Raw genomic sequence first — 14,372 nt, forward strand, 5'->3', positions numbered from 1 at the left:
CCTGAAAGTCACACAGCCTGATGAGGGGGGATGTGTTTCTCGAGTGTTGTCTAGAATACCCTTCTCTCCTTCTCCCTCCCTCTTGCTCTCTCTCTCTCTCTCCCTCCTTCTCTTTGCTTTTCTCTTTCTGTCTCTTTCTCGTAACCCCCCCCCCACACACACACACACACACACACACACACACACCACCTACATGATCTTGGTACATGAATCATATTGTTTCTAAGAACAGTTTGTACCTCACCTCAGTAAAACTGATCAAGTACTTTAGATCTAATGTCAGGGATAGATCTGGGATAGAAGATGTTAAGTCTAATGTAATAATTCGTCTGAATATGTTAAATGATGACATGAAACAGACGCGATGAGAAGGAGAACTTGTGGTTGGTTGTGAGAATTGTGACACTATATTGCCCTAGCTACTGTATGTTACTTTTAGAAGCCATTTTGCTTGGAGTGTTTGCATAGGTGATCGACCAGAGGACATCCACGCACTCACTATACGATGAGCCTGAAATAGAGATCCAGAAATGGATAGCTGTGTTTACCCGGGGCCTCTTCTCCGGATGGGGTTCCTTGACGGACAGACGCCTGCTCTGGGCCAGATCCGCAGGGCTGTTTGATGTGCCGCTGGCAGGCGAGGCATCCGGATATCTGGGATGCGCTGACAGACAGACACAATACATAATACATCATACCGGAGTGCGGTCGCTGGCCTCGCCTCCCCGCGCACCTCCCCGCACCTCCCCTGCTGGGTGTCACTCCTGCTGTTACCTCTCCCTCCTTCCACGTCCAGAATGATTCACATGCAGAAGGAGTCAGTGGTCCAACTGCAAAGCCCTCTAGGATTTACTGATGTTGTGCCTTACTGGTTACTATAAAGTGAATTAAAAACTGTCACATCCATAATGCCAACCCAATGCCATGGTATTTAGTTGGCGTTATGGATGTGACAGTTTTGTGTGGAATTGCCCAGTAATCTAGAATCTACAAGTTCCCTTTTGTCAATTTTCCACATACTGGGTACCCGTTTAGCACACTAAGGGCGAACCCATTAGACTAGAACCAACAGAGAGTGTCACACTCCTGCCAAAGCACAATAGTGCAATTCCTGATACTCCATCCTCTGTGTTTTCAAATCAGTGTACATCAAAATGAGTTGAAGCTGTTATTTTAAGGTAAACAAAACTACATTGTGTTGCTTTAACTATTTTTGCCTTGCAGTTTACTGTGCAGGATCGAACCTGCCAAAGACTTTGCTGAATCCCCCCCCCCTTCTCTTGAGCTTCATTCTGGTTTCATCCCGTTAGAAAGAGTGCTGTTCTTTCTATTGCCAGATGCCAATGGTTTTGGGTAACAACACTATTATTGAATAATGTCATTTGAGATTAAAAATTTAGCAAAGATATAACTGTATTGCTATCCTATCTCTCTGCTTGTCTGAGATCTTTATGGAATTATAGAGACAAACAATCATAGGTCATCTATCATTATCTCTAAAATCTGTTGCTGTCTTCCTTCTTCCTCAGAGTAGCTGTTGAGTCATAAACTGCTCCCTAATTGACTATCTGATAATTATGGCCAGAACTGCCCAGAACTGCCCAGGGTTTGGCTTCAGGCACTTTCTCTGGTCAGTTGGTGAGTGCTGCAATGCTGGAAATTATTTTTTAAACTGTTCATTTTGTAGGTCATCCCTAGCTATGCGAGATGGACATAAAACCATATGGACGTCAGTGGAGGTTGAACGTCAGGAGAGAGACACTGTGAGAGTTTTCCAGAGGTGTACCTGGAAAGTCTTTCCTCCTCCTGAGTCAGTGGGCCAAAATTGAGTGCATCTGTGTGAGTAAGGCTATTCTCCTCAGGAACTCGAAAGAAACTTGGTGAAGAGTTGGGGGAGGGAGGGAGGAGTTTTCTGAAAGTGGTGTGGCACATCCCCGGTCCGTACCCGAAGCACGTCACACTTGACGCAAAAGAGGGTGTGAATATCTCACGTAGGCCCATATGATGCACTACTGTCAATCAGACTACGTAAGTACCTGTGTCTCTCTCCTCTTTCCCTCCCTCTCTCTCTTGCCCACTCACCCTCTTTCTCTCTCTCTCCCTCTCTCTCTCTCTTTCACTCTCTTCCCTTCTACTGCTCTCTCTCTCTCTCTCTCTCTCTCTTGCCCACTCACCCTCTTTCTCTCTCTCTCCCTCTCTCTCCCTCTTTCACTCTCTCTCCCTCTCTCTCCCTCTTTCACTCTCTCTCCCTCTCTCTCTCTCTTTCACTCTCTTCCCTTCTACTGCTCTCTCTCTCGTGCACCCTCTTTCCTGCCCTCCACCATCCTCTCTCCCCCTCTCTCTCCATCTATTCCCCTCTCCCTCTATATCTCTCTTGTCTTTCTCTCCCTCTCTCTCTCCCTCCCTCCCTCTCTCTCTCTCCATCCATTCCCCTCTCCCTCCATATCTCTCTTGTCTCTCTCTCCCTCCCTCTCTCTCTCTCTCTCTCCCTCCCTCCCTCCTTCTCTCCCTCTCTCTCTCTCTCTCTCTCTCTCCCTCCCTCCCTCTCTCTCTCTCTCCGGTCCTGTCAGAGTTGTGAGGGAGGGGGCGGGGCTTGGCCCAGAGGGAGGGGTGTGCTTATAAGAGATCTGAGCAACAGCATCTACTGAGTTCTACTAATCACAGCCTGGAGCATCAGGACACTACAGGCACCTCACACACAGACTCAGCCTCAGACTCAGCCTCAGACTCAGCCACGCACCTGCCTGCCCGCCGCCAGGACAAGCCTCCACGTCAGCCGTCCCAACTCTTACACACAGGTGAGTGAGCGCAGGGCATGGAGGGGCTCATTCAGCCACAGCAACGCTGGGGACGATTTAATCCAGAGCTAACTTGAGTGAATCTGTCTCTTTTTACCTCTCCGTCTCCGTCTCTGTCTCTCTTTCTCTCTGTCTTTCTCTTTGTCCATCTTTCTCTTTCTCCCTCTCTCAAACACACACTCACATACACTCGTTCACTTTCTTTAAATCATGTTGATGTTGTAAGCAATGATTGTTACTCTGTTTTTTTTTTTTTAAAGCATCTGGGTTGTTACTTTTTGTTTCAATATGAGAAGTTTGTAAAGGGCTATATCATAATTACAGATCTATTTTTCTGGCTGTGTTTGGTTGTGCTTGTGAAGCATGTGGCTGGGGAGAGGTCTCTCAGTCTGTGAGATTTTAGTGTGGCATATTGGCTCGCACGTGAAGCAGATCAGAAGGCTCTCTCACTAGTAGGAACATAATTCTCACATCACTTTCAATATCATCTCATCATTGATTTTGTCAGGCTAAAAATCGATCTAACTCTAGTTTTACAACACTCTTTTCAACACTTCCATTTTTTTGGTCCTCTACTCCTTTTTTTGTAGTGTGAGAGAGGAAGATGAGATCGGAAGGAAGTACTTGTTCCCAGTTTCAGGTGCCCAGTGCGCTAAACTGCAGAGGAGATGTTAAATGACGAGCATTCATGTGCTCGGATTCCCCGTCCCATTCACTTCTATATATAGTCTCCACCCATTAAATGCCCATTTACATCCGTGAGAAGATTAAGAGCCTAATTTTCTGTGGGCGCATTTTCAAAGCAAGAAAATTCCCAATAAGAGGACAAAAATATTTAACCTAAAAACTGTTTTGCTTGTGATTAATCAGGCACATTTTCATTTCAAGTCAGTTTTTTTTGTTCGTTCCTCAGATTAATTAAAAGTCCAATGTTCCATTGCAGCCACTGGCTTATTTCACAGCTGGTTTCTTTTCTTTTGTGACAATTGGCTAAGAGGTTGTGCTTAACGCAACACCGAGGGATTAAGACAGCACCAGGGACAGATTAAAACAAACGTTTCTTCACTGAAGTCATTTTTAAACAGCAAATTCTGTTATCAGTGTGCTTGAAATGGCTATAATTGCTCTAGGATTATTTAATCCTCAATCCTGTATAGTATTTTCCCCCCTCAGGAAATGAGAACATATTTTCTTGTTGAAACCCATTAAATGGTGGTTATCTTTATGGAGCATTGTTTTGCTGGTGTGCTAGGATCAGTGAACAAAAAGTGTTTCAGGAATATTACTATAAACTCTGTGGTTATTACACTGTAGAGTACAAAGAGGGGGACCATATTCCAAACTCATCTCAACCAGTGAGTCACGACTCTTCTGCTCTGGAAGCTGCTGTGAAATGAACTGACGATAAGTTGCTGGCATTGCAAAAGATATATAAGATGGTAGTGATAAATTCCTCTTTAAGTCATGCTCAGGACAGATTTTCCTCAGGATTAAAAATGACCATGCTTACTGAAAAGCCTGAAGATACAGTATGAGATTGTTTTTCTTATCCTGCCTTTAAAAATATAAAGAAAATCAAAACAAACAATGATTTTTCTAATCAAGAAATTAAGCATTACAGTGGGCTGTGGGCTATGACATGAGATGCATTCACTGACACAGTTCCCCTTACATCTTTAGCTTACAGTCACTTCTCTTTAGGAGGCATTTCCATTTAATTATCCTGTCCACCACCACTGTATTTTCTGTGTGTCAGACAAGCAGGGGGGTTGTGAAAGACGGAGGAGGGATTTTCCGTTATGTGGACACAGGTAGCCAATAGGACCTGAGAAAAACCATAAGGTCAAGAGATAGACCTGAGTGCAGCAGAAATGCAGGAAGGAATACCCAGCGGATTAGCGTTTTTTTCCCCTCTGTTTTTCTTATCATAGCCAGTGGCAGTGGTAAGAGCCATTCTGTGTGAGGAGGCTGTTTCTTTTTGTTTATCTGATGTCAAGAAGTCATGCCTTTGGATTTGGCCCCAATCTCCAAGAAATTACAGCTTATTTCAATGTGAGAAAATTAGACAACAAAAGCTTCTATGATATCAACGTCTGATTATCAAGACCGATGCCAAACCTGTAGAGATAAGCGGCTTATTGGCCGCAAGATTTCTCTCAGGTTGACAAACAGGTCAATAACTGTCTTTCTTCGAGTTGTGGGGTTGGTAGTTTCAAAGTTTTTCTTGTGACCTTAATATTCTATCTAGGAATCGAATCTGTAACTATGTGGGGCTCACTTGATTATCATTTGTTCTTTGTTGAAGCTGATTCATTTAAGATAAAAGGAAAAATAGGAAGCCTTAACAGATCTCTCGCTTCTGGATCTCAGTGATGTGTCTTTATTCTTTGAAATACCCTTGCCCTGAAGCCATAAGTTCAATCCATCAGTGAAAATAAAATAAAAAATTACCCATCTAATGTGTATCACAACCATGAAACCAAACTAATGCCTTTCTGATTAGATAATCTATCGCCATGTCATGGGTGTCAGGGTGAATCGCGTCTGGTTCTCTCACTGCATTGCAGTGTGGTGAATTGTTTCTCTTTCTCTCTTGTTCTCTCTCTCTCTCTCTCTCTCTCTCTCTCTCTCTCTCTCTCTCCCTCTTTCTCTTGCTCATGGTTGATAAAGGAGGAAAAAGGTGCACAAACAGAAAAGGAAAGGTTTTGTGCGGAAGTCAAACAGACAAATGTGGAGGAGGCGAAGAGGCCATATTCACTATATTCACCATTCCGCTGGCGCCACAAGGATCATTTTTGAGCTTATTGCACTAAAAGGGTGTATCTTTGTAGAGACGTTTGTCCCATCCAGCCACAAGCATTTGATTCAGAGAGGGGAAACTGAATCCACCCTACGTCTGATGTGTCTCTGTGTGGCTCTCTCTATGACCTTCATAATGGTTCACGCTTTTCCCCTTTTGATGGGCTCCCGTCTGGGCAATGTCCAGACCTCTGGCTGCACAATCACCATCTGGGTGTGGGGTCTGGACCTTCCTCTGGGTCCAATCAGCCTGTCCGCTGGAACAGGTGGAGGAAAAGTCAAAGTTTTGCTTTGTTACACCTCCCCCCCCCCCACACACACACACATTGTAATGGGCGTTGGCTGCCACTGTTGAATGGACTTATTTAGAGACATTATGGCTGATCTTTTATGTCCCATATGGAATCAATTAATGCTCAAGGTCAATTTGGGATTTATGTTTTAAATGGCTCAGTCTAATTGATCCTCCCTGTGATGTCAGTCATGATCAAGTTAATGATATTTATTGCTGTAAATGCCAGGTCCATATCAAATACATAAACTTGGCATTGAGTCAACAGCATTTTTATATGATTCCAGAGGAATGCATATAAGTATAGACAACTGCAGGGTTTGTCTTATTGAAAAATAGCACCCCTTTTTTTTGAAGGGACCAACCAACTAGAAGCACAACGTAGTTTGAAACCGTGATGACAAGAATACATCTTTGTAAAAAAAAGTTCTCTGGAGGCCAGAGTGTTCTATATAACCCACAAGTAGAATGAGTCACTCAAGTCAAGAGTACGTTCATGGACACTAATGAGTCTTGCTAACACAGCATTCGCATGGCTTGTCTCCATCCCCTGGTGATGGCTGTCCAGTCCATTTGGCTGGGTGGTAGTGAGTGGAGAACATGGCTTTATAGAGGAGACCCAGTGTTCATTTGAAGCCACGGGCTTCTGTAATGACCGCTGTGACGAAGAAAGCAATGAGCCATTGACTTGTGGGACTGTTTGATTTCCAATCTTGATTGACCCAGCGTGTGGCTCTCGAGATCTCTCGAGATAGTGAGTCCATCAAGATTGAGGAACATTGTTTTTTTTTTCTCTCTCGGTGCAAGCAGGCGTTTGGGGCTTTCTTTGTAGGAAATGGACCAGGGAGGAGATCTCATCCCATTCCATTCAATCTGAGTTAAATGAAAATTGGACACTGGCTGGATGATCAAACTATTAGATCAGAGTGAGTTGTCAGAACAAACGCCCCAATAACAGAAAGCCAATGCAGGTTTCCTCACCAACTCCCCCTCACACCTAATTCAGATCCAAGAACATTCTTCTACAGCAGGAGCAATATTTTACACCAACGTGGGTAGGGTTGTGGAGCCATTATGGCACATATTGAGAAAACAGAAGGCCTGACTCTCATCATGAATCAAGTTTGAAGAACGATGTTTGGTTTGCACACACGTGCCGCTGAGATGACAAGTCTCCATCTCAATCTGTCAAAGGCTGGACAGATGGCTTCATGACATGTAGAGGCTTGTTTGCCATGTGGCTACTGGATGGTCAGGACCGTACTGCTCTGCCCTGAGTCCCGCAGAGTCAGACACATTGAGTCACACGCTTGGTTTTGGGAACATTTGGAAAAATCAATAAAAAAAATAAAAAGTACAGTGTTAATGGCTCAAGAAGAGATGTTAGATTCATACCATCAATTGTAAGAACATTAATAACAACACAGTTCTGTCGTTTTCTTGGCCTTAAAGGTTTGATGTTACAACAAGATTAAAAAATTGGTTTTGTGAGAGACATTAGTCGATATGCTTTTGTCACTCCCCAAATACCCCCAGGCATGCCTTCCATGTCTTCTCTAGAGAGCAAATTTATTGATTTCGGGGCTTTCGATTATCTCTGTTTTGGCTCATTTGTTAGTTTGCCTGTTAATTCACCAGCCTTCTGTCCTTCTTTTCTACATGGGTGCGGTCGACATAAATTTCAGCACGGAAGACACACACACACGCACACGCACGCACGCACGCACACACACACACACACACACACAGACACAAAGACACACACACACCTACCGTATGCACATGCACTGAAACCCACCAAGAAATCTCTTAGCAGATCTCTGAGCCCCTTTAGAAAAATACATAATTTTCTGAAAACTACAGCCGAAGTGAGCATCAAAGTCACACAAAACCAAAATCAATTTGATGACAGCATGTCTCTTGTCTCTCTCTCTCTGGATAGCTCTCTTGGCAAAGACAGCCCTGAAACACCTCAGCTGTCTGTGAGAGCTACAGTAACTCACTTAGAGAGAGCTTCTCAGAAGGAAAAAGCTGCCTTAGTCAGAGAGTTGATTTTAAAAGCAACAGATCAATAAGCGGGGTGTGGTGAAGTTAGTCTGCAATTCACTCTGCTCTCCATATTTGTACACGTTTTCTGTTTCTTATTCGTTTTTTTTTTTACAAATTACAAACTTACTCTAGGCAGATATTGATTCCCACATTTGGTCTTCATCGAGATGTGTTCTCAGAAAAGTGTAATGAAGTTAGTTCTGTACCGGAGAACTGATGTGTCAGTCTCGAATCTCCCTGTGTGTGCGCCGGAGAAAAGGAGAGATTAGATGTCTACGGAACAATGCTGGGTGATGGACACGAGCTGTTAATAGAATTGGCTTTGTTATAGATCTGCTCGAGAACAGACAAAGACAGCAGCCGCAGTGCCTTGTGCTGAACACTCACTCCGTCTACACAATTCACTTTAGAAGAAGTTTCTCAGGAGGCAATCAAATGTATGTCACAGTTCTTCATGTCTGAGATTGCTCTTGTTCATACGAGAGACACACTCAAAAAACATGGTTGACGCTGTCAGCTTTGAATTGGGAAGACTCTAATAAACTTATAAGGTTCAGGCGTATATCTTATCACAAGATCAAACTTTTTTGCAATTTTTTGCCAGCGCATATGTATAACGCCAATGAAATTCAATGCAAACGTTTGTATATCAATTACACAAGTGCAAGTACAACAGCATAAATAATATTATATTTTACTATATGTACAGGCTATGAGATGTGGTGAAGGCTTAATACAGTTACATTACATGTCATAATCATGTGTAATTCATTAATTGATCGTTACAGCAAGTGCATTATTGTTATTATTTTTATGATATTAGTGTTTGTGTTGTGTTCGGAGAGCAGTTTTCGTGTTGTTGCTTAAGTCTGCTTGATGACTAACTCTGTGCCAGGGTTGTTGGGTCTGACAAAACCCAAAATGGCCGCCTCGCCTCATTATGCCACAAGCGCTAATTCAAACCTCAATTAACCGAGATGATGAGTTTTGCTAATGAAGTACAACAAGATGATGAGTTTGTTTGTTTGTCAACCCCCCCTCCACACACACACAATCTTTACCAGACTTCCCGAGTTTGCCAAGGTCACGATAGCATATGACTGCCAGTATAAGGTCTTGTCTGACCAGCCATTTAGGGTCTGACAATGTTGCAAATAATAAGAATAATACAAAATGCTCCAGAATTTTCATTTTGATATATCGTAGTCTGCTGGCACTGAATTCTCTCAGAGTATATTATCATTAATAGGCAAGAAAGCACCATCTCTCACATCTCTCAGACATCACACACACACACACACACACATACACACACATATACACACACACACACACACACACACACACACAGTCCATACATACAATAGATTAGATTAAGTATAGACATTAGGTCAGGCATTATGGCAAGATGTCTATCTCACTGTCGGTCGTGTCATCATGTCATGGCAGTCTGCAATGTATTTCGTAGCCAATATAGCAGTCAGTCCTTCTCCTAGTAGTTGGGCCAATTTAGCAGTGTCTTTAAGGGATCTAAAATGTGGAATTTTGTCTGAGAACTGTAAAAAATATCCCTTTCTTATCTGATTACATTTTGGACAGTAAAGGAGAAAGTGCATCTCTGTCTCAACCTCACTAGTCGTACAGAGTGACCATCTTTTTCTGTTCCAGAATTTCTCTGTGGCACTTAGCCTGTTAGCATTTTGATTGCTCTCTCTCTCTCTCTCTCTCTCTCTCAAACCTCTCAGTAAACCCCTCTCTCTTAGCCTGTAAGAATCTGTCTCTGCTTTGTATCTCTGACGGTGAAGAGATGGTCTGATTTTGGAAAGCTGGTCTGAGATTGGTTTTAGACTTGACATCTTGGATTTTGATTGCCCTCTCTCTCTCTCTCTCTCTCTCTCTCTCTCTCTCTCTCTCTCTCTCAAACCTCTCAGTAAACCCCTCTCTCTCTGTGTCCTTGATAAAGGTTCCACCCAGCCATGAAGACGCCTCTGTGGATCCTGGTGTTCCTCGGTCTGTTTGCGCCTGGATACAGTGACTGTCAGGGGGACTGCCTCTCCTGCCTTGAACTCCTGCCCAAAGACCAAGCCTTCAACACACTGGTCAGATTTCACTTCACTCCTCAGCCCATGATCAATAATAATCACTAATACCACCGCTGTCAATCATACGGCTGGCAATAGCTCATCATGGATCAGTAATTAATGATATCTTTAAACAGATATTGATCAATTCATTGATCCAGTTTAATTGTCTTGCTTGTCCTTTTTAATGGACGTTCACTGAACAATTAACCAGTTATTGAAGAAATACCCGGCAGTTAATGATTTCCCCAAAGCTACCGTTTTAGACATGCATTATTAAGAGTAGGCTAAAATTAGAGCAAATTAAATCACAATATTACATATGTTTCAGGGAAAAAAGTAAGGGATATCGGCTGCCGAGGTGTCCTGTTATACGGAATTAATGGACGAGTGCGAGAGGCAAAGAACTCCCCTCCGCATAACAGGACACCTCGAAGGCCGTTATCCCGCTTATCACCCGTTTGCCACTATAGGCAATAGTCATGCCTATGTAGCACGCAAAGAAAACGCAAGCGGTTCCGCATAAAAAGAAGCCGACTTGTTCAGTTTGTTGTACAACTTCATAGGTGTCCCGTTATTCAGAATTAATAGCCACCCCACCAGCCAATCAGAAAAGAGTATTTCTTCTCTCCGGGTGACACTATGATTTAGCTCAGAACATTTTAGTTGATAGTAATTGAATGCCCTCAGCAGCCCAACAACTAATATAGGTACTCACGTGCTTACTGATGCACTTTTGTTTGGTGGGGGCTTCTATTCTATGTGACAGGATAGTGGAGAATGACAGGAAGTGAGTGGGAGAGAGAGTCGGGGTGGGATCCGGAAAGGACCACAGGGCGGGAGTAGAAACCGGGTCGCCGGCGTACGGTGCAGGTGCCCCAGCCAGTTGTGCCACGGCTGGGGCTCTAGCTGACTCTTTTATTCAAAGTGACTTACAGATACCAATTGCAGGGGCCAGTCCCCCTGGAGCAATTTGGGGTTAAGTGCCTTGCTCAAGGGCACAACAGTAGCAGCCAGATATTTTCTAATGAGGAGACACGGCACTCAAAGAATCTCCCATAGAAATGAGTGGGGTTAGTTTGTAACGCAAACATGGCAGTCATCCACACAAAAGTTGACATGTGAATACATCGTGCCAATTGTGCCAATCATTTGTTGTAATCTCGCAGCTGGAGCGAGGTTGGTATGTCATGATTTGTGAAGCATTGCGCACGCGCAGTTCTACCCAAAATAGATGCCCGATAAGTGCCCAAAAAGCATTGCAATACGGCCGCCGAGTGGAGGGACTTGCCTAAAAGGACTTTGTAGCAGCCAGGCCAAGCCATGACTTTGTTTGTGGCTACTGCATGTTATCCAAGTTCTTTAGCTCCTACACTAGATATTAGCTCCTACACTACCACTACCATAGATATTAGCTCCTACACTACCACTACCATAGATATTAGCTCCTACACTACCACTACCATAGATATTAGCTCTACACTACCACTACCATATTAGAAAGCTAGATACCGCATTGTCCATCGAGTTCTATCAAAGTCCTTTTAGGCAAGTCCCTCCACTCGGCAGCCATATTGCAACGCTTTTTGGGCACTTATCGGGCATCTATTTCGGCAGAAATGCGCGTGCGCAAGGCTTCACGACACCAATCTTGCTCCAGCGGCGAGATCACAACACATGATTGGCTCAATGTATTCACATGTTGACGTTTTGCCACGGAAGGTGTGGGATATGTGTAGACAACTGCCATATTGGCGTTACAAACTAACCCCATACATTTCTATGGAGGATTTTTTGAGTGCTGTGTCTCCTCATTGGAAAGTCTGGTTCTATTCGGTGACATACGTGAATGCGGCCGCCATATTTGCTGGGGGCAAACACCTTACTGTCTATGGGCAACACTTGCCGGTAATCAGAGACACGTATTTACGTACGCTCTGGAGCCCAATGCAGTATCTAGCTTTCCAATATCTATGCCCATTACCACTACCACTACCCAGATTGCTACAGGCCTACAGCTTTACGCAGATGCAGAGCAGTCGGTTCTGGTGTCGGCCTGGTTCTGAGCTTGGGCCGGGACAGCTCAACTTGTATCTGGGGGGACGTGGGGGATTCAATTATCCCGCCGCATAATTATCGAGCGCCACAATACCAGTGTGTGGTGAGAGCTTCTGGGGGAAGTTGATGGAACAGAGCGGCCTCCTGTGGTGTTCGCTGGAGACCCCCTCAGGGCTGTTCTCCATCAGTTAACAGCTTGGATGGCCAGAAAAGGGCACATTTCCTCTGTACAGCTACAAAACGGCGTCCCTGGAGCCTGGCTTTTAATTTGCATGGTCGACTAATTGAATTCCTTTGATGAAACAGAAAACATGCAAAAAAAAAGAGTTGACGTTTACACATGTCGATGACATATTTGTATTGAGCGTGTATGTTTGTGTCCAGTCTGTCCTTTTTAGTTCACACTCATGATTGATTATAGAAGGACTGAAAAGTGAAAAGCGACATTTCAAAAAGCTGAAATTAAACTTCCTGACACATTAAACCATGCAGATAACTACACAACCCTCTGTGGGATAAAAAAAATCACTCCCTCCCTCTAGATGTGGTTGGAGACAACAGTTACAGAGCCGACAGAGCTGACAGAAAAAAGATTTGGGTCACAGAGGTCAACCACCACATAATGTCACCATCCTAAAAATTGTGAGAAGCAAAGCACAGGTTTCTTTCCATGGTTCACTAACTTCTGGTCACTTTCCGTTCGTTCCCCAAACCATGTGCCCTGCAGGTGTGTCTTGTAGAGTGCCATGGTAACGTCTCTCCAGGCCTCAACTGGGAGATGTGCCGCAAGGTTGTGGAGAAGCCACAGGTACCCTCCCAGTCCCTAGGGGGCGCCATGCTGAAACGCTCCCAGGAGGATGTGGCCAGTCTGCTGCCCCTGGAGCAGGAGGATGGTGGACTGCCCTACTCCGGAGCCTTGCAGAGGTTTGACCATGTGGCCCGGGCACTGGGTCTGGATCAGCAGGGCGTCAGGAGCCGGACGACCCAGCTGGCGTCCGAGACCGTGGAGGGGAACCAGGAGGACGAGGACGAGGAGGAGGACGAGGAGGAAGACAGGGACGAGGGCGACGGGGTCGCCATCAACCTGACCAAACGCTTCGGCGGCTTCCTGAAGGGCAAGTACGGCTACAAGAAGCTGATGAACCCAGGGAGGTCCTACCAGAAACGTTACGGTGGCTTCATAGGCGTCCGTAAATCTGCCCGAAAGTGGAACAACCAGAAACGTTTCTCTGAGTTTCTAAAGCAGTACCTGGGCATGAGCACCCGATCTAGCGAGTATAACAGCGTCTCAGCTGACCTCACCCAACAAAATGAGGTCTAAGGCCTTTGTTGATACCTGTCCAGTCACTGTACAAACAAATCCTTTCGTCCACTCCACACTGCAGTTCTTCAGTTCACACAGTGACCTTCTAAACTACGCAACAGAAAGGTCATACACATTTCCTCTTGCTTCTCACACTTAGTCAACCCATCTCAACATTTTTACATGAGGACAAACCACAGCCTATTCCTCGGCCTAAAAGTAGGTCAAAGTTAAATCTGGCTATTGTTGTTGATAAAAAAAAAAGAAATCTTGATTTACTAGCTTGACTGTATCCCGGGAGGCAAGAAGCATCTCAGTTGGAAAACATTTTATGACTAAATACTTATTTTACAAGACGACACTCAGAGAAATCCGAGATAAACAACTCTGTAGAGATAGATCAGATTAGTTTGATAAAAGGAATGAGGGAAAGTTTCTTTCTTTAAAAGTTAGGCCTATTGCCCAGAGCGATATTCGATAATAATCTGCTCATACTGTCAACTACTATCCAATAGGCTCTGTCAAACACTGCCATCTTGTGGCTAAATTGAGAAAGACAACACTTGTCTGAATGATAACCTTGCATATCTAATGAGAGTCCTGTTGCTGGACTAATGTGACTTTAAAAATCCAATGGACATTGTAATATTTGGTTGAATTATACAAATATTTTAATTAATTATACAAGTCATGAAAAATCTGAGAACATATAGAGTTCAGGCACACAGGAAACATTGCCAGGTCTTCTATCTGCGATGATGATGCATTCGTTTCTCCTGATGAGATCTCTATGGTTTAATCCAAGGCTTCTGTCACTACATAGGGATCTAATCAGCTGTGTTTGTGTATATGAAACAACCTGTACGTATGTAAAGTGTTTATTTTGATAATTTCTTTCTGTTGTGTGAAATCATTTGATTGTTCAGAATAACAACTTGTAAATAGGAACAAAGTTGAACATACCAATAAAATAGTTTACTATTTCCTTTGTG

General features: G+C 43.9%; 1 protein-coding gene across 1 annotated transcript; it reads left to right on the plus strand.

Moving 5' to 3' along the window:
- The first annotated feature begins 2,709 nt into the window (after nucleotides 1-2,709).
- Nucleotides 2,710-14,333, plus strand: pnoca (prepronociceptin a). The gene is made up of 3 exons (XM_076299846.1): nucleotides 2,710-2,798; nucleotides 9,902-10,037; nucleotides 12,805-14,333. The coding sequence occupies exons 2-3, from the start codon at nucleotides 9,915-9,917 to the stop codon at nucleotides 13,396-13,398; spliced, it is 717 nt and encodes a 238-aa protein (XP_076155961.1). The 5' UTR covers nucleotides 2,710-2,798; nucleotides 9,902-9,914; the 3' UTR covers nucleotides 13,399-14,333.
- Nucleotides 14,334-14,372: the final 39 nt, after the last annotated feature.

The sequence above is a fragment of the Alosa pseudoharengus genome, unplaced genomic scaffold (genome assembly GCF_046254945.1).
Source record: "Alosa pseudoharengus isolate Yale_2024_CS ecotype anadromous, Long Island Sound unplaced genomic scaffold, YU_APseudo_1.1 YU_APseudo_1.1_scf_22, whole genome shotgun sequence".
In the NCBI taxonomy this organism is placed as follows: Eukaryota; Metazoa; Chordata; class Actinopteri; order Clupeiformes; family Clupeidae; genus Alosa; species Alosa pseudoharengus.